Here is a 20928-nt window from a genome sequence, read left to right on the forward strand (position 1 = left end):
CCTAAATCTCAGGCACTGCCTCATGTCTCTCTGCTATTGTTTTACCAATTTGAATCATGATTCAAAAGGATGCATAAGGAGTTAACTAAGTTAACTCACCCACTGGGTTTGTTTTCTTTTCTTGCATTGACTTCCTCAATCATGACACTTTGCGGTGGTAACTTATTTATACCTGTGAAACAAACAAAAAAGGCAGTTTAACTTCAGGCCTGCTTGCTTAGTGGGTGAAGATGTTTTATTACTGCTTATCTTTATTCCTGGTACCCAGCGACTCATCTGTTCTCCTCCCAAAAATATTAGCTGCCTACAGGGTTGATGGTAAGTTTTTGGTAATAATGCTACCAGCTGAAAAGTTATAAGCATCTGGTCATCTCACTAGTTATCTGATACAACATAACCTCAGAACTGAATTCTGTCACTTGATTGAAGTTTTATACTTTAATTGAACCGGTTAATTCAGTGAAAACAACAGATAGACACAACTTGTATTTTTTTGACCCCCGATTTATCTTTTGTGCTGGTAATGGCTCAAATTCATTCTGATAGTGTAATTCCATGAAGAATAGAATGAATCCTGCTTTTAAAGATTCTGTTGTTTGAGATAGGAGCTGGGGACGCTCTCAAAATTTCTAGTATCCAAAATAACATAGTAAACAGAAAACATATGCCCTGAAATTTCTCACGCACGTACCTTTTAGGACTCGAACAACCCATCGTGCTTGGGTCTCTCCAGTGGGTATGATGGAGCCCAAAGGTTTGATGAGGCCAATAACAGCCAGAGTTGGCTTTGGCAGATGTGCAGGGAAGATGTACTTGTACAGTGATGCCTGGCCATTTTCGACTTTCACTACGGACTCATCAAGGAAGGGGAAAGCAAAGGTGTATCCAGTGGCAAAGACAATGATATCAATGGGCTCTTCCTTTGGGGTGTTGTTAAATATGACAGAGTTTTCCTTCACCTCTTTTATGCTTGGCTTGATGAGCACTTTCCCAGTGATGATACGGCCTGGGAGTTCATCATTTAGCACAGGCTCTCTCAGCTGTGTCCTAAAGAGAAACATGGGCAGGGAAGAGATGTGCCGGTGACCAGTGTGGCTGGCCCTTCCACCTCCTTCCCTTCCCTTCCCTTCCTCATTCTGGGACTCTCCCCTTGGCCAGGCAGGAGGTGCCAGTCTTGGGAGAAGTGGCACTCGGTAGGGAGCTGTGTGCCCTCAGTGGTGGCTTGGGTACACCTGATCCACGTTGGTCCAGAGTGGAACCTGGAGGAAGATCAGACGAGATCTCTGGGCTACGATGCCAACCCCGGGAATGGAGTATCCTTGTACCGACTCAATGAGAAAGTAAAACCGTCTATTCTTCTTAATGGGATAAATTGTAGGCTGTAACTCAGATACAGACTGAGTTAAGTACAGACTGAGGTCAAGGTCGTCTTGACAAGGGCAAGAAGGCACTGCTGCTGGAGAGATGGGCAGGGGCCACTACAACATTTGATTCTTCCCACACAGGGAAACAAGCCAAGCGTGTTGCTTCTACCAAAAGAGTCGTAGACAAGTCATTGTCTTTCGAGCGCTGCAGCTGAGGGCCACGTAACATGCCTAGGTCATAGAGCTCACTTGAGCTACGTGAGCTTGGGCAAGTGGCTGAACTTTGCCAAGCCTCGGTTCGCCCAGAGTAAAAAGAAGATTAAGTAAGACTTTAAAAAAGGGTTGTTGACAAGATGCAATACCTAGTTTCACTTACCAAGAACTCAAAATAGCTAGCTATTAGGAAATACACTGGGATGAAGTTTTCCTTCACGTTCGGTCGATATGATGTGTTGTTGCCTGGTTTGGCTGTGCCAGTGGAGGCACAGAGCCTCCTCCTTCCTCACAGCCCTCAGCAGATACCCTCCGTTTACCTGTCTTCCGGTACCAAGCCGTAATTTGCATGATGGAACCAGCTGTTCATCTTTCTTGCCAGCAGCCAGTTCACAATTGGAGTTGGGAGAGAATTTCTGAACATGTTCTGAAACCGAGTCGTGAACACCATGTCCCATGGGTACCCTGAGTCGAAGACTCGACTGATCACCCACGCCCCGCCGGTGGTGCTGAGGAACACCTGGAAGCAAAGAAGCCACTCAGTTTGACACGGTGAGCCCGGCTGGCTTTGCCAGAGAGTCAAGAGGTCTCATCATTGGAATAGCACCTGAAAGTCTCCCTCCCTCAAAATACATCCTCCACAAGATGGTTTTGGCTCCTCCGGCTCCTGCTGTAAAGTTATTCATTTGAGATAACGGTTTGGGCACTTAGAGCATTAAAGTGCCTTCGAACGTATAACTGAGCACTTATTATCTGCGAGACACAGTGCCAGACACCTCAGTGAGTGAGCTACTGTGGCAACCCAGAGCGAGCTCAAAGTCTCGTGTGAAAAAGCAGCGAGCGGGTGGGTACAGTTTTGCATGCTAGTAATTGTAGGGCATAAGAACAAGGTGTGGCAGCAGGTGAATCTTGTCTATAAAGAGTTTCAATAGAAACCACTGTTTAAACTGACAATAAATTTCAGTAACACAGTTGGTTTTGGTGAATTCCTTAAAAAACACTTTTTTTTTTTTTTTAAAACAGGTTAGCTGTTTGAGGACACCAGCTGACTGAGTTTGAAATTTCCACATGATAAGAGAGATAGAAATAATATGATGGGAAATAGAATATGCTACCCACATGTCTTCTGTGGGGGTCGGAGTGGATGGGACTGTGTTAATTTTTATTTCAGGGCCTCCTTTCTCTTCTCTCAGGATGTCTCCACCAAACTGTGAAGTCTCTCCAAATCAATCAACCAATCAATCCTTTTTTTGAAAGTTCCCGAAGGGAATATCAAAATCACATTCCCAATCCTTTTCCTTCATAGCTATTTTTGCTCATTGCAATTATTATTTTTAAAGATTTTATTTTTAAGTAATCTCTATATCCGACATGCATCTTGAGCCTACAACCCCAAGATCAAGAGTTGCATGCTCTACTGATTGAGCTGGCCAGACACTCCTCACTCTTGCATTCATTCATTCATTCATTCATTCATTCATTCATTTATAGAGCAAGACCAAGAGAGAGAGAGAGAGAGAGTGCACAACCCAAGTGTGAGCACAAGCGGTAGAGGGGCAGAGAAAGAGGGAGGGAAAGAGACAGAATCCTAAGCAGGGTCTGCACTGTCAGTGTTAAGCCCGACATGGGGCTTGAACTCACATACCATGAGATCGTGACCCGAGTTGAAATCAAGAGTTGGACACTTAACCGATTGAGCCACCCAGGTATCCATGACCTAATTATTTATACTTATTTAGTTGGCATCTGTGTCCGCCTCAACTCTATGCTCCATTATGGCAGAAATCTTGCTTTTTTTTTTTTTTTTTTTTTTGGGGGGGGGGGCCAAGTGGGGGGGGGGGGGAGAGAGAGGAAAAGAGAGAGGGAGAGAGGGAGGGAGAGAGAGAGAGAGAGAGAAGTGGGACTCACACTCACCCGATGCGGGACTCAAACTCAGGAACCTTGAGATCATGACCTGAGCCGAAGTCAGATGTTTAATTGACTGAGCCGCCCAGGTGCCCAGAAATCTTGTTTTTATTGTATTCTTCAGTGATTCCCCCTGTGCCTGGCACAATGTTTGGCACATCAGAAACCAACAACTAATATGTATTTGTTTTTAACAAGTGCCAGCTGAGGAACGTTAATTACAATTATTACATAAACTTTACTAGGGAGAGATCACTGTGTTGGGGCAACATAGCTGGGGAGGTACAAGTGGATTGTAATAAAGGGGAAAAGAGTACCGAAGGGAGGGGTGTGGTATGAGCAAAGGGGAAAAGCACAGGAATTGGAAAAGGCTCAGAGTAGTGGGAGATAAAGTTGAAATGGCACATTTGAACCAGATTAAGGAGAACTCTATAAAGCAGGGCTAATCCATCTGCAATTTATTATTATTATTATTTTCGCTTTTGTTGCTTTTATTTTAATTTACTTTATTATTTTCGTGAAAAGAGTTTCCCCGTACATTTTGGCAGGACTGAGGAGCCAGAATAGCTTTTCTAGCTTCTGTTGTTTCACAAAGTGATTAAACGTGGCCTGTGCTTTCTCAGATCTGCCTCCTCTGCTAACAGCACAGAGACTCTCTCTCCCTCTCTCTCTGCCCCTCCCCTGCTCTCTCTCTCTCTCTCAAATAAATAAACAAACAAATAAACATTAAAAAATAAAATTAAAAAATCTGTTTTTTTTGTATGTGTGTGTATTTTAGGCATTTTTATTTCTTTCATCTTTTGTCACTGTTTGCCTGAGGCATGCATCTTAAGCTACAGTTTTTCATTAGGTAACATCAGGGTACCTTTTCTGCCAGGTGGCTGGCCTCCACAGCAATGTCTGTGCCCGAATTCCCCATTCCAACCACAAGGACTCTCTTGTCCTTAAATATATTTGGGTATTTATACTGTCGGCTATGAAAGTACTGGCCTTTAAAGGTATTTATACCTATAGAAAAAAAAAAGTCAAATGAAGAATTTTATAGGATCAGTAAACGAAACATATGCATTGCTCCATTAATAATATCCCTTTGATTGGGGCACCCGGGTGGCTCAGTCGGTTTAGCATTTGACTGGCTCAGGTCATGATCTCACTGTTCGTGGGTTCGAGCCCCACGTTAGGCTCTGTGCTGACTGCTCAGAGCCTGGAGCCTCCTTCAGATTCTGTGTCTCCCCCTCTTTCTGCCCCTCCCCTACTCGTGCTCTGTCTCTGTTTCTCTCTCAAAAATAAATAAACGTAAAAAATAAAAAAAAATAATATCCTTTTGATGGATTATTTTGGTTGTTTTTAATAGCATGCTCAATTTTAAGAAAATCCAAAATGTGAATACATGACTTTGTAAGACACAGAAATGAGTGATTATTTATTTAATGGAGGTACTTATTTCATCTCACTAGATAGGCCTCTGGGTTTATTTGGTACTAAGTTGAAATATCATGGCATAAAGGTTAATTAAGCCATTATTACCAATTTTATTTATTTATTTATTTATTTATTTATTTATTTAATGTTTTTTTTTAAATTTATTTTTAAGACAGAGAGAGACAGAGCATGAGCAGGGGAGGAGCAGAGAGAGAGGAGACACAGAATCCAAAGCAGGCTCCAGGCTCTAAGCCGTCAGCACAGAGCCTGACACGGGGCTTGAACTCACGAACTGTGAGATCATGACCTGAGCTGAAGTCAGAGGCTTAACCAACTGAGCCACCCAGGCGCCCCTATTTATTTTTTTAATTTAATTTTTTATTTTTTTAAATTTACATCCAAATTAGTTAGCATATAGTGCAACTGATTTCAGGAGTACATTCCTTAGTGCCCCTTACCCATTTAGCCCATCCCCCCTCCCACAACCCCTCCAGTAACCCTCTGTTCTCCATATTTATGAGTCTCTTCTGTTTTGTCCCCCTCCCTGTTTTTGTATTATTTTTGTTTCCCTTCCCTTATGTTCATCTGTTTTGTCTCTGAAAGTCCTCATATGAGTGAAGTCATATGACTTTTGTCTTTCTCTGACTGACTAATTTCACTTAGCTTAATCCCCTCCAGTTCCATCCACGTAGTTGCAAATGGCAAGATTTCATTCTTTTTGATTGCCGAGGAATCCTCCATTGTGTGTGTGTGTGTGTGTGTATGTATGTATGTGTGTGTGTATGTATATATATATATATATATATATACCACATCCTCTTTATCCATTCATCCATCGATGGACATTTGGGCTCTTTCCATACTTTGGCTATTATTGATAGTGCTGCTATAAACATGGGGGTGCATGTGTCCCTTCGAAACAGCACACCTGTATCCCGTGGATAAATGCCTAGCAGTGCCATTGCTGGGTCGTAGGATAGTTCTATTTTCAGTTTTTTGAGGAACCTCCATACTGTTTTCCAGAGTGGCTGCACCAGCTTGCATTCCCAAGCCATCATTACCAGTTTTAAAGTTGATGGAAATCAGTGATAGAATTAGTTTGTTCTATTTACTAATATTTGACTATCTAGAGCTTCTCCAAAGTAAGGAGCAAGAGCAGAGAAGTTAAAGGGAACTCTGAGTCAGCGCCTCCACTCTTTTCAGCAAACTGTTTTTGGCATCTATGTGCTTGGACCTGGGCTAAGTTGATATTAGAGAAATAAGATAAACAAAATGTGGTTCCTATTCGAAAAGATCCATGTTGGCTGGGGAAGTTCACCGATAGCTCACCTTGGTGACCGACTATAACGCAGACTGAGTTTGCTGAGGCAGCAAGAGCTGGCTCTGAGAAAAAGGGATCATGTTTGCCACGCTGGGTTTAGCTCTACTGTTCTAACCAGAAAGGATATCTCAGGCGGTTGATGCCAAATGTCTCACTGAAACATTAAATGTGAATGGAGAGTTTTGGAAAATACTCTCAGGGTTGCATAACACAAAAGTTAAGAGGTGCTGTACAAAGAACCTTTTTTTTTTTTTCCGGGAAAAGTGATAAGACACCTAGATTCTCAGGGGATAAATATCGATGCTTGTGGCAAACAGCCTTATCAAGGTTTGGTTCACCCTTAGTTCACCTTGAAACATTAGAAATCTGACATGAATCTCAGTTAAAACCCACCACAATCCCGAGCACTTAGAATTTAATAATCGTGCAGCCAAGTTCAAATATTAATTCAGACAGGACTCATCACAGATCAGAGAATGGCTGACAAGGGAGAGCTAGGCAAGTTTAAGGAGAATCGTAGAATTATTATCCCTGGATGTTAAATTACCTTAGATTTTTCTCCAGATCAGGGTCTTTTGGATCAGAAATGAACAAAAATGAGACTGTGTCTGAGTCACCTATCACACTAATATTTTCCCCCCTTTTATCACAGGAGGATAGAGCAGGCACTTTTTTTTAGGTGAATGTGGTTGTGTTAGTAAACACACCAGAGTGTATATATCTGAATGATTGATTACAAGTAGTTATTTTTGGAAGTTGTACATTTATTCTGTGAAGTTATGCATTTATTCTGTGATACCTGTTATTTTTACTAAGACTTTTTGGAACATCTTTGGAATTGACTCCAGACAATGTGCCTCCAGGGGTGCCTCAGTGGCTCAGTCTGTTGAGCGTCTGACTCTTGATTTTGGCTCAGGTCATGATCTCATGGTTTATGGGACCAAGTCCCTCGTCAGGTTCTGTGCTGGTGGCGTGGAGCCTGCTTGGGATTCTCTCTCTCTCACTGCCCCTTCCCTGTTTGTGCTCTCACTCTCTCTCAAAACAAACAAACAAAGAAACAAAAAAGAACAATGTACCTCCAGACACATGTTTTCAAATGTCTTCAGTAAATCTGAATTTTTCTAATAGTTAATGATGACCCCAGGAATTACGTACAGACTAAGTAAGTCTGTTGTGAGGCAGGGAGAGAGTTTGTGAGATTTCGAGGACTCTTTTTCAAATCTAAAGTCCCAAAACCTTAGAACTCAAAAGCTCCTTAATGGTTACCTACCCAGGGATTTCAAATGGCCAATTGGTAGTAGCCGGTGAGATATTGAAAAGGTCTGCAAGTCTCATAGAGCTCTGTTTGCTTGATTTGTGATGTGTGCTGTTGGATAAGGTGGTCAATTTATGGGCAAAACCCCAGAGGCTTAGAAAGGTTAACCAGAAGGCCCAAGGCTGTATAGCTTGTTAGCTGTGTAGCCTAGAATCTGTACCTCCTGGGTCTCAAGCCCATCCTATTCAAATTGAGGACACTGGTTCAGTTGCTTTCTGGGTACACCTTATCCTAATCTGACCTGACTTGAATGACGTCTGGAGGGCAGACCCAGCACCAATGGATGTACGTGAGTTGTTGTAAAATAAGCATTTGTATCATTTGTAGGTCATGTGTAGACTGTGATTCCTCTGCTGGACTCCTATAAAACTCTTTTCATTCCTTCCAGACAGGCTACATGTTGTCATATCCACCCCTGTATTTTTAGCACTTTGTGTAATTTGGCACTGTTGGTGCCAAATAAATTCAGCGTATTCTCTATGTCATGGAACTTTCTGGATTCTTAGGGTGATCTAGTACCAGGCACTCCTTCCTAGGAGTTTGGAGGGGCTTGCCTACTTAGGGATTTTCTCTGTGGACAAGAGCTGAGAAAGGATTGGGTTGTCTTGTGGGGTGGCTATTGATCCTCTCTCAGGGATGTTGGGGAATAGTTCCTTATATTGTGGACTTGGGGCTTTTTGATTCAAGATTCAATTCCATGGCAGTTTTCAGGATGTGCTTCGTCCTAACTTGGCCGGACTTGCATAAGCTCTTGGGGCATGGGAGGTGTGTGAGTTTATTGTAAGACGAGACTTGAGATCACTCCAAGTCATATTTAGATGATGAAGAGAAAAATTTCCTAAAGTTTTAACTTCTTGAAAACTTACTATGGATAAAATAAACCAAATCATTGTGTTTTTTATTCCCTCTGCATTGTAATCCAATGGAAATTTGACATAGATTAACATGAATCATGTTTGCAAAAACCAGATAAGGAAACTGGGACTCAAAGATGACTTAACTTGCCTTCTAAGATTCTTTTCTCTGTTAACTACTGACCCAGTGCTATAAACGTCTGATCTAGCTAAACCTCTATGGAACAAACGAACAAAAATCGCACTACTTTTTTAAAAATTTATTCACTGATCGACCTTTGTGGCCTCTAAACTCAGCTTTGGTTGTGTGCTACTGCTGAGGCTAACAACTTTGTAAGCATCCAGTGTCTTAGAAGACTTTCTGAGTGTTGCCCATCGCTTAAGGAGGGACATTGAACCCCAGTGAAGCATAAAACTGCTTGCAAGTAATTTGTTCTACTCTTTGGCACTTATAAATTGTTTGGAACAAATGAAAGTCAAAAATTGGCCAGAAATGCTGGTTAGAAAAAATCCCCGTTACCTTACGACTTTAACTATTTAACGGAAGAACCATAGAAATTCATTCCCGGACCAAGCCAGTATCAGGATGGCTCCCACGAGACGAATTAAGGTCAGTTTCAGAAAACCGTACCTGGGAAAGAGTCCAGTGGCAAATATGGGTCAGTAAGAAAACCAGTGCAGACCATGACGGCATCAAAGATGGCAGACTCTTGCTTTCCTTCATGCTGAGTGACCACCTCCCATTGGCCAGTGACAGTAAAATCTGGGCATTTTGTTACACTGCAGACTTTAGTCTGAAAAAAAGAGTCATAGTCACAATTAATTGTTGTCAAGCTTCTAGTAAGGGCTTGCTGGCCGATGTACCAGTTGACATTTCAAATGTTCTAGAGCATAGGCTAAACATAATCAATAAGCATAAACTTAGAAATAGAATCAAGTTATCAGATTAACCATAATTTTCTGGATGGATGTATTCTTTTTTAAAAATATTTATTTTTGAGAGAGAGAGATTGAGAGAGGGAGAGAGAGAGAGGGAGAGAATATGAGTGGGGGAGGGGCAGAGAGAAAGGGGGACAGAGGACCCAAAGCGGGCTCCACCCTGACAGCAGAGAGCTGGATGTGGGGCTTGAATTCACCAACCGTGAGATCACAGCCTGAGCTGAAGTTGGATGCTCAACTGACTGAGCCACTCAGGCACCCCTGGATGGATGTATTCTAAGAGCTGTAGAGGGTTACTTAAGAGAAGTGATGCGATCCAGAAATTTTGAGTGATTTGTTCAAATTCTCATAGTAAGTGATAGAACCAAGCATCACGGTCTTCTGAAGTCTTTTTCATTTTTTTTTTCTGTTACGTCTATCTCTCATAAAGCTGTGCTTTAATAAAAACATGGATGGTATAAATTGGAAATATGAATTTGGTCCCAAGTATCTTACCTTATGAAAGGTCCTGTAGAATATGTTGTTGACATTTACCCAGATCTTGATAGCTATTGATAAGTACTAACTTGATGGCCTGAATGATAAGTACTAACTTGATGGCCTGATAAGTACTAACTTGATGGCCTGAATGTACTAACTTGATGGACCATGGGAGTGGTCCACATGTCAGTCTATTTTTTGTTTCAATAGAGTATGTATATGTTTATGCATGCTAGGCTCTGATTCAGAAAATATATAAAATAAATTTACAAGACAAATTTATTAATTTACTTATTTATTTATAGTTTATTTATTTTGAGAGACTCAGAGAGAGACAGTGTGCGCAGGGGAGGGGCAGAAAGAGAGGGAGAGAGAATCCCAAGCAAGCTCCGTGCTGTCTGTGCAGAGCCCGATGTGGGGCTTGATTTCACAAACCATAAGGTCATGATCTGAGCCGAAATCAAGAGTCAGATGCTTAACCACCTTAGCCACCCAGCGGCCCCCCAAGTCAAGTTTAAAAGCATAAATGCTCCACTGGCCAAGAGACTTTGCTGCTTTTCTTTCCTTTTAAGTTTTCAGAGAAGACAGGTGTCTCAAGTCTTACCTCATGGGTTCACAATTTGGTTTATAATATTTGAAGTGCTTATTGGATTTCAACATTTGTATTAGTAACTCTTCCTTTTTTTAAATATAAATTTTCAGTTAATTAAAAATTAATTTCAAAGTAGAATTTACTTTCAACTTAAAAATAAGAAATGTTTATAATTAAAAACCTGGAATGCACAGAGAGGAAAGAAATCTCTTATAAACAGCTGCTTGTGTGTACTCTCTTAAAACTTTGGTGAACATCTAGCTTTAAAGGTTTTTTTTCAAGGTGGGCCTGGGTGGCTCAGCCAGTTAAGTCAGCATCCAACTTCGGCTCAGGTCATGATCTCGCAATTCGTGAGTTCAAACCCTGCGTCAGGCTCTGGGCTGACAGCTCAGAGCCTGGAGCCTGCTTTGGATTCTGTGTCTCTCTGTCTCTCTGCCCCTCCTCTTCTTGTACTCTCTCTCTCTCTCTCCCTCTTAAAAATAAATAATAAGACGTTAAAAATTTTTTTTCAATTATTTTAAAGCAGGCTTGGAGCAGCACCTAGTAAAGAAAATGCTTCAGATTCAGGAGCTCTGATGCATTAAAACTACTTCTGTGGATTATGCCCATTCACTATGGTACTGTTTCAATTTTACTGTGTCCCTTGAAAGATATGGTAGTGGGGTAAAATACTCTTTAGAAGTTTTTTTAAAATTTTTATCCAGTTTTTTTGAGATATAATTGGCATATAACATTGTATAAGTTTAAGGTATACAACATAATGATCTGATATATGTATATACTACAAAATAATTATAATAAACAATAAGTTTAGCTCACATCCATCACCTCACATAGTTATAATTTTTTGTCTTGTGATGACAACTTGTAAGATCTACTCTCTTAGCAACTTACAAATATACAACACAATAGAGTTAACTATATTCAGCATGCTGTGCATTATATTCCCGGAACGGATTTACCTTACAACTGGAAGTCTGTACCTTTAGAGCACCTTAACCCGTTTCCCCAGTCCCTACTCTTCACCCCTGGTAACCACCAATCTATTCTGTTTATGAGTTGCTTTTTTTTTTTTTTTTTAAGATTTCACATACAAGTGAGATCCTACAGTCTGTGTCTTTGTCTGACTTATTTCACTTAGTATAATACCCTATAGGTCCACCCATGTTGTTGCAAATGGCAGGATTTCCTTCTTTTTTATGGCTGAATAACATTCCAGTATGTGTGTATGTGTGTGCCACATTTTCCTTATGCGTTCTTTATGCATGTGCCCATCGATGGACACTTAGGTTGTTTCCATGTCTTGACTATTGAAAATAATGCTGCAGTGAACATGGTGGTGTAGATATCTCTTCAAGATAGTGGTTTAATTTTTATCAGTGCTTTTAAGGTTGTGAATATGAATCTTATTTGCTACTAGTGTTGGTCATTCATGTTGTTTTCAATTCCCTAGGAATTCCTTACTATCCCCATCTGTAGTAGGGAGAGGGGAAGAGAGGAGAAAGAAAACATGTGGATTTTTCATGTTTCTTGGAGAGGGGAAAAAAAGAAGATATATTTGTCTCCATCCTTCTACCTTCTTCCTGCCTCTGTTCTTGGAAATGGGAAGGGAGGTGGTAAGGCCTCTATAAAGAACAATATTCAAAGATCTTTCTATTCCCAAGGATATCTAGAAAAGATTTCCTTCAGATTGTGGGGTTCTCTTATGTGTGGGCCCCTGCACATGCTTATTCCTATAGATAGTCCAGAGGAGAGTGCCTAGGTATGGGTGGAAGTCATCAGTGTCACTATGTGCATTTGTTCCGAGCTGAGAATGTGGCCTGATATTTTTAGGTCCCTTTGGGTACTTGGGTGAAATTATTGCAAACTAAAAATTTATTCATGTGAATCCTTACTGAAAGTATCCATTTCCACCTCCAGATTTACTTAAGGCGGCGGGGGTGGGTGGGTATGAGTACAAGGGGTAAAGGAATCCAGCCAGCTGTCAACAATCTTGCCAGTTCATGATCTCATCTGCACAGCCAAGGGCTAGGCTATGGAGAGAAATAGGAAATTGGTAGGAAATACTTCCTGACTACTAACTCATGTTTTGTGTCTTACCTTGAACTGAATGTGTTTCAGAAGGTTGAACCGGTTTGCATACATTTTGAGATATTCCAGGAATTGAGAATTTGGCACATAGTTTGGATAATCTTCTGGGAAAGGAAAGTCTGAGTAACAAGACATCTCCTTGCAGCTGTTGGAAACCACAGACCTGTAGAGGCTGGCTCTTCCTTCTTCAACATGTTCCTGTACAAACGGTACACGCACATGAGTGTGTCTGCATTCGTGCATGTGTGTGCACACACATGAAACGGATATTGATTTTTAGACATTTCAAACATTGATAAAGATTAAGGTTACCCTTTATATTTTTATTTCCTTTTCTTTCTTTCTTTCTTTCTTTCTTTCTTTCTTTCTTTCTTTCTTTCTTTCTTTCTTTCTTTCTCTCTCTCTCTCTCTCTCTCTCTCTCTCTCTCTCTTTCTCTTTCTCTTTCTTTCTTTCTTCTTTTTTCTTTAATTTAAATCATGGAGCTTGAACTCATGACCCTGAGATCAGGACCTGAGCTGAGATCAATAGTAGGATGCTTAACCAACTGAGCCACCCAGGCACTCCAAGATTACCATTTCTTGTTTTGTTTGTTTTTAAGTTTATTTATTTATTTTGAGATGGGAAGAGGGGCAGAGAGAGGAGAGAGGGAGAGACAGAATCTCAAGCAGGTTCTGTGCTGTCAGCACAGAGCCTGAGGTGGGGCTGGAACTCATGAACCATGAGATCAGGACCTGAGCCGAAATTGAGGGTTGGTTGCTTAACCGACTGAGCCCTCCCAGGAGTCCCCCAAGGTAACCCTTCCTAATGGGATTTGTTACCCTGCACTTGAGATAGGGTGAACACTGATTACTTAATTTTATGATCAGAATTACTATTTCATTCACTACATGTTAACAAATAAACCCAGGATGAACTCCCTTGTCCAGATTGATATGGCATTACTTCAAAATGTAGGAAAATATGGAAATAGACCAGAGCCAGGAAGTACTCTCTGGATGATGGACAATTGCTATGTAGTTTGGTTTCCCAGGGTATTGTTGAAAGAATCACGGAGAAGAGGGTTCAGATTATTGAAGGACTCTGCATCTAAAGTTAAGGAATTTGCATTTTATAGGAAGGTTATGGCAGTCTTCTGAGTTTTTATGTGGAACTGATTCATATTAAATTTTGGAAAGATAATTCCAGTTCCACAAAAGAAATAGGAAGTCTGGAAAAGAAGGAAGGAGGCCAGTGAAGAGCCTAAAACACAAATCCACTTGATCGCTAATGGCAGCCCGAGCAGAGGCAATGGCGGTTGCCACAGAGAGGCGAGATTTGTGAGGTAGCCGTAAGTCAGAATGCGCAGCATAGGGAAGCTGTTTGGATTTAGGACTTGGGAAAAGAAGCACGTCAAAGGTTTTCAGAATGGACAACTGTGCACTTACGGAGACACTAATTTCCCACTCCTAGTTTTGACATGAATAACTAGCACATGTCAGTGTCTCAGACAACTACAACCAGGTTGAGTAATAAGCACTTTTGGTATATTTAGTCTTTAATATACATTGCCTCTGTGTTTTGAATGTACTATGGAGGATTGTTCTGATTTTAATGGGAATGTGGTCCTTAGTATTTTAATATTATTTACCATTTTGGATATCTACAGTTCTTTTTTTTTTTTTTTGTCCTCTGTGAAGCAAAAGTTATTTTGTTTGTGTGAACAAGTGGAAAGACGAATGTAAGCCTCACCTATGGAGAAGGGCTCACTTCGTCCCCTCAAAGGGAAAGGTATAGTGAGCACAGAGAATAAACTTATAAACATGTCTTTGTGGTTTGAATTAATGTTACTGATCTCATCAACTAAGGAGCAAGCTGTATCTTGTTTGTCTGGGGCCTCACCTCTGCCAGTCTCATTTATACAGCATAAATCTAGAAACCTGGAATCTAAAGGCTTCTAAGAAAGATGACTATTTAAATCCTGATCTTTTATTCTTCAGGCAGATCTAAAGCACTGTTACTCAAAGATGTATTGCTCGGCGAGCAATATGGAACTGGATTCTTTTTAATCCTCTATGACAAGTACAGAAATTGAGAGTAAGCATCTGGAAACTTTACTAGCAATACTTCACCATTGCTCAATATCCAAGCACGTGGACTTCTATGTGTTGAATGGAACTTAGATCAGTCTCAGTGTTGCCTTAACTCGTGTAATGAGTGGCCTGGGGTTCGAGCTGTGTGCGAGTCATGGATCACTGATGTTTTAAGGTTAGTTTGAAAACTGTTAGCCAGAAATGCATAAAATTTGTCATTATTTTCTTTCATTGAAAGATAACTGGGGGCACCTGGGTGGCTCAGTTGGTTAAGTGCCTGACTCTTGATTTTGGCTCAGGTCATGATCTCATGGCTTGTGAGAGCCTGCTTGGGATTCTCTGTCTCTTCCTCTTCTCCCCCTCTCTCTTTCTCTCTCAAAAGAAATAAATAAACATTAAAAAAAAAAAAAAAAGAATCACCTGGGAAATCTTACTCGCATGTAGATGCTGATTCAGTAGGTCTGGGTGAACTTGAGATTCTGTATTTCTAACAAATTCCCCCGCAGATGCTGTTGGGCACAGACCATACTTTGAGTAACAACACTTTGGAGCAGTCCTACCAAAGTGGAATTTGGTGGAGGCCACTTATGCTCTTTAAAATTTTCTGGCAGTCATATTTAAAAAGGTAGAAAGAGCCAGGTGAAATTAATTTTAACAGTATATTTTATTTAACTCAACATGTCAAATTTTATACTTTCAACACGTAATCACTATAAATATTACTAATGAAGTAGATTACATTCTTATAGCAAGTCTTTCAAATATCAGTGTATATTTTATATTTTATTCATTTGTTTAAAAATTTATTTTTCTCTTTTTAAAGAATTCATTTAAAAGATTTGTTTTATTTTTAGAGAGAGAGAGAGCATGAGCAGGGGAGAGAGGCCATGGGAGGGAGAGGGAGAGAGAGAGAGAGAAAGAGAGAGAGAGAACCACAAGCAGGCTCCAAGCTCAGTGTGGAGCTCTCTATGCAGGACTCATTCCCATGACCCTGGGATCATGACCTGAGCTAAAATCAAGAGTCAGATGCTCAACTCACCTGAGCCGCCCAGGTGCCCTTTAGTGTATATTTTATACTTCTCAATTCAAATGCCAAATTTTTATTGGAAAAAGGGGATCCACATACCCAAACTGCTAGCAAATATGCTTAAAAACACTCCAGTAACTGAACTGAGTATTGCTTTTAAAATTAAAATTAATTACGATTAAGTGAAATAAAAAATTCAAGTTTTTAGTCATATGAACCAATTCCATAGTTACAGGCAGACAGTGGCTACTTTATTGAATAGTAGAGCTTTAAAGTTGAAGCCAGCTATTAGAACAAAATTTAGTGTTGGTTTTATTTAATTAAAAGTGATGCTTCCTCTGGGTTACAGAGAATAGGAACAGCTATAAAGAGATGTAATGTGGAGCAGTGAGAGCAAACAGCATGGGAAGAAGCTGTAGTATAATAAGAGAAACATCAGTTATGAATGTTTTGGGGTCAATTAGGCCAAAGCTCCCTCACTTTTCTCTAGCATCTGAAAACATCACATAGTGAATCATACTTGGTTAATACTGGCAATTTCTAGTTAACAATAATAAAAGGGTAAGTTAGGAATATATACTGTTTTAATAGGGGAAGAGATGTGCATAATACATGTTGTAAAGATTTCCATAAAAATGGCTCAAAAATTTTTTCCGTATGTTGGAATGGCACATTTAAACAGCAGAGAGTAATGGGGCTCAGTGGAGTCGCATAAGCCAGGAACCATGTATTAATGGGACCTTAGAACAGATGAACAAAGAAATATAAATAGAAAAAAATGCTGTTTTGTAAAACTCTGGGAGATAATTGTAAAGGCAGGGAGAAGAGAGTCTGCCCCGAAAACCTGAGGCCTATCTTGAAACAATGTATCACAGAAGTTAGCCAAGGAGGCGCTGTAGTTTAGAGGGAAACTTAGCCCTTAGGGGGAATCCAAGACCAACTCTTTGCTCTTTTCTTTCTTCCCACTGATTGTTCCTCCTAGAAAGATACAGAGAGTACTTCTGTATGCGGCTCCCGCCACCTGCCCTCCTGTGTTTGCCCCAGTGATTCCCAGGTCCTGTTGGGACCTCCAGCTGTACACACTCTTGGCATCATCCCTGTGTGGGTCTGCCAATTGCCCTGGTGCTCCAAGTCACATGCCTCACGAATTGGTGGGGCCGTGTAGGGGAAAGGTTTTTGTTTTGAAGGGAAAAGTGGGAGGGGAGGAGGGATGGACGGGGACAGAGAGCAAAGGCTAAGAGCATGCACTGAGCGGTTCTGGCTTCCCGGTCTACTTTGGTCCTGCAATGTAATGAATGGAAAGGTCACAGTCATCTGCTAAGACACTTGGGTGGGACTCCCTGAACTGTCCAGAATTTACATGCTCTCATTCTTGAGCCAGACTCTGGAAATGCATGAAGTACAGTTCTCGACAGCACAGACCCAGACTGCCTAGGTTCATCTTCAAGCTCTACAGTTTTATCTGGGTAATCTTGGGAATTTTCTTTTTTAAAGTTTATTTATTTTTGAGAAAGAGAGAGAAAGCACGCACAGAAGCAGGGGAGGGGCAGAGAGAGATGGAGAAAGAGAATCCTAAGCAGGCTCCCCACTGTCAGTGCAGAACCAGGAGGAGTCCGGGGGCTCAAACTGAAACTCACAAACCTTGAGATCATGACCTATGCTGAAATCGAGTCAGTTTCCTCAGTTATAAATAGGTATTATAATAATAGTGTATATCCCCTGGGATAAACTGAAACGATAGCTGTAACGTGTTTAGGATAGTGTCTGCTAAGCTCCCAATAAATGTTAACTGTTACTCATATTATTCCTCCATGATTATTATGGAGATTTACTTTCTGAAGCTTTGTGTCCTTCAGAGAGGATAATAGGTGATGGGAAGAGAGCTTTGACAGTTCAGATATCTCTCCCGTCTCATATTAAAAATAAATGTAAAATGATAATAAAAGTCACTCCTAAATAGAGACATTCTCTTTGTACAGGACATTCATACATCTTGCTCTCCAAGAACAATTACTGCCTTCTTTTCCTCTCCTCTGAGCAGCCAGAATCCGTTTTTCTTTGTCTCCTCCTCTCCCTAGCGAGAGTTGGAGTCTCACTGGAGGCCAGAACATCATTCTGGGAGGGTTAGTAGGCCCTGGAATATGTTTCAGGGATGTGAAGGATGAAGCCGAATGTGTTTCTACCAGTATAGTATAATTTCCTCTAGATAATGTCAGTGTGGTTCTATAGGAAGGCTATCCCTTAAGATCCCTTCCTATACTAAAATTCTCTGAGTAAAATTCATTTTGAGTGATGGGACAATTCCTCACATTTTATTTCAATGTTACTTTATAATTGAAGTAATCAACCTATGGTGTTACTGCCCTAAGCCTCCCTTCCCTCTTAGGAGCCTAAGAGAATTGGTTGTAAGATAGACTTTCCATACATCTCGCTTGCCCCCACTTGAGTTAGTGGACAGAAGTGGGCTCTTTACCAACGTATCCCAATTATTACCAATTTATTTCTTATTAAAGATCACCACCTGTCTCCCACCCCAAGGAATGATGCCATTTCTTTTCCATTGCAACCTTTGTTTCCTCTTTGCTTGAGGCTATGGTAGCTGGAAGAGGCCAGAGAAATGGGTGTCTGAGTGTCAAATTAAGCGCAGTGGTTTCTAATCTCTATAATCTTTGGGGGTGTCTCCCTATTTGGAAATGGAGGCAGTCTCCATATGTGTTGTCTTGGGTTTCTGCAGATGGCTTGTCCATTTTTGCCCGGTGATCCCCGATGCCCAGAAGGGGAACTAAGGATCCCCTATGGGCTTTCTGGTAAGCACAGCCCTTGGTCGAGCACTTTATTTTTTTCATTTTAAAATTTTATTTATTTATTTATTTATTTATTCATTCATTCATTCATTCATTCATATTTTAGAGAGACAGAGCAGGGGAGAGGGGCAGAGGAAGAGAGACAAAGAATCCCAAGCAGGCTCCATGCTAAGCGTGGAGCCTGACATGGGGCTCAGTCCCACGACCCTGGGATCCTGACCTGAGCGGAAATCAAGAGTCCAGCACCCTGGAGCAGACACTTTAATCTGCAAGTTTTGAGTTGGCCACTTGCTTTGAGTGCAGAGACAGAGACACCCTGTAACCAAGCCTGTGTGCGGATGTGCACGTGCGCTGAGGTAGGAGGAGAGTGGGATGCCTCTAGAAAGACTCAGAAGGCTCATAGCATGTTGGAGCTGAAAGGTCCCTTTAAGGGCACCTTAGTTGAGGGATTTTCTCTCAGGCTTTCGAGAAATCTCAAGGTGGTACAGTTATCTCAAGAGGCCACTGTGTCAAGAGAGGGCTCCTGAATGAAGGTGGGGTGGTTTTCCTGGCTCCCAGTGCCCGAGCTTTTATCTAAATTTCAAATTGGGTTCTGTGTTCTCATTGAAGACAGCAAGCAGTGGGGCTGGAAGGACTTGTTACTTGGGCTACTTCTGCTGTATTATCCTCTTTGCCATCCTTTCGATGCCCTATCATGTGCTTCGAGATAGGTTTCCCTGACCTTCTCTATTTTTCTTACTTCCCCCCTCCCTTCCCCACTCCCACTCCTTTATCCTCCACAGAGGTCGTATTTTCCTGATGGGATCGAGGCCTCTCCACCTTTCTGAGGCAAACCCTTCTGCTGGGCCTACAACGACACCCCTTCCCTTGTCTGTAGGATCTTGTTCTAGTTTGGGCTCAAGTAATCAATAGTCTCCCCCACCCCCCTACCTCCCCTGTCCAGGTAGCTTCTCTTTGCCTGTAAACATGTCTGGGTCTTCCCATCATGCCAACATAAGCAAATCGATACACTAATAAAAAGTACCTCCTTTATTGCGTTCCTCATTATCGATTGCTTTCTAAATAATACCTTGCCAGAAAATTCAGCCACCCTCATCCCCTCCCATTATTTCTTACGCACGCCTCGTACACCAATGAGCTGTTTTTATTTTCCAAGCCTGCTCAGTACCTTTTCTTTACTGGTTTCCTCCCTGTAATCTCCCACTCAGTCTCGTCTGCCTGTTGAAATCTTTCCATCGCACACCGTCTCCCCCATGAAGCCTTCCCTGACTTTCCTCCAGTGGATACAATCCTGACCTCATTTATTTATTTATTTATTTTAAGTTTTTTTTTTTTAATTTTTTTTAACGTTTATTTATTTTTGAGACAGAGAGAGACAGAGCATGAACGGGGGAGGGGCAGAGAGAGAGGAAGACACAGAATCGGAAGCAGGCACCAGGCTCCGAGCCATCAGCCCAGAGCCTGATGTGGGGCTCGAACTCACGGACCGTGGGATTGTGACCTGAGCTGAAGTCGGACGCTTAACTGACTGAGCCACCCAGGTGCCCCAATCCTGACCTCATTTAAATACCCACAGCACTGTGTCTAATTTGTAGGATCCTACTCTCTTCTCATTACCCTGGCAGCAGCCTGGGGGTTTGATGTATTATTCTCATTTCTGCGTCCCCCACGGTGCTCATGCATAGGTGTTTGACCTGCCCAAGTCACACGGCCAGTTGGGCACAGCTGGATCTGGAACTCATTTCTCTTGATTCTTAGATCAGTGATTTTTACATGTGAATAATTAAGTGTCTGTGACCTACATAAGGTGCTTTTTTTTTTTTTTTTTTTTGTCCAGTATCCTCAGGTCTCTGGGCTTTTTTTCTTTCTGGACTCACCTTGGCTTTGACTGAAATTCTGCTATTTATCCTTTTAACTGGGAACTTTCATCTTGCAAGCCAACTCCCAGCTGTGATAGATTAGTCCTATTTATCTTGAGTATGTGTTAAGAAGGATTCTGAGGCTTATCAGGGGAAGTGTATCATGCTTGACTAGCAAGGTCTTCAGTGGGCACAGGAGGGGAGAGGTACAGCAGGGGTGTTAGGTTTCTGCTGTCCTAATGGAAAGTATGCACTTTGAAACAGATGTGCTCTTTCACTTAGTGCCTTTGGAGGAGGTTTCTATGTATCGATGGTCACATTTCAACACCTGCAGTTCTTTATGTGGGCCAAGCGGACCTATGCTAGGAGAACTGCAACTAACCAGCAGCCTTGGCCTCTCGGGAGCTTTGCTCACAGAGTTAGGAAATCCTTTATTCCAGTTCCAAATTCCATTCTTCTAGGGTAGAGGAGTGCCGCATCTTTCTCTTAGCCCCTTATGGGCTCTGAGGCCCGGGCGTCTGACACCTTGCTCCTTTTCACTATTCCCGACAGCTTTCTCATCAGCATGTTTAAAGCTCTAGAGAAGGAGGGCCAGGAGGAGGCTTGGGAACTCTAATGCAAATGCTTCCCTGCCCAGCCACAGGACTCAAAGGGTTTCAGTGGCCCCAGCAG

At 41.6% G+C, this 20928-nt stretch overlaps 1 protein-coding gene across 1 annotated transcript in view; it reads right to left on the minus strand.

Moving 5' to 3' along the window:
* FMO1 (flavin containing dimethylaniline monoxygenase 1) overlaps positions 1-20928 on the minus strand; it is a 31822-nt gene that overhangs the window by 3796 nt on the left and 7098 nt on the right. The window contains exons 3-8 of the mRNA XM_040451713.1: positions 12506-12694; positions 9026-9188; positions 4348-4490; positions 1898-2097; positions 692-1047; positions 100-172 (exon numbers count right to left, since the gene is read on the minus strand). Of these exons, the coding sequence (XP_040307647.1) occupies positions 100-172; positions 692-1047; positions 1898-2097; positions 4348-4490; positions 9026-9188; positions 12506-12694 (1124 nt within the window). The remainder of the gene's footprint in view (positions 1-99; positions 173-691; positions 1048-1897; positions 2098-4347; positions 4491-9025; positions 9189-12505; positions 12695-20928) is intronic.

The sequence above is a fragment of the Herpailurus yagouaroundi genome, unplaced genomic scaffold, assembly GCF_014898765.1.
Source record: "Herpailurus yagouaroundi ecotype Mexico unplaced genomic scaffold, PumYag 205, whole genome shotgun sequence".
Lineage (NCBI taxonomy): Eukaryota > Metazoa > Chordata > Mammalia > Carnivora > Felidae > Herpailurus > Herpailurus yagouaroundi.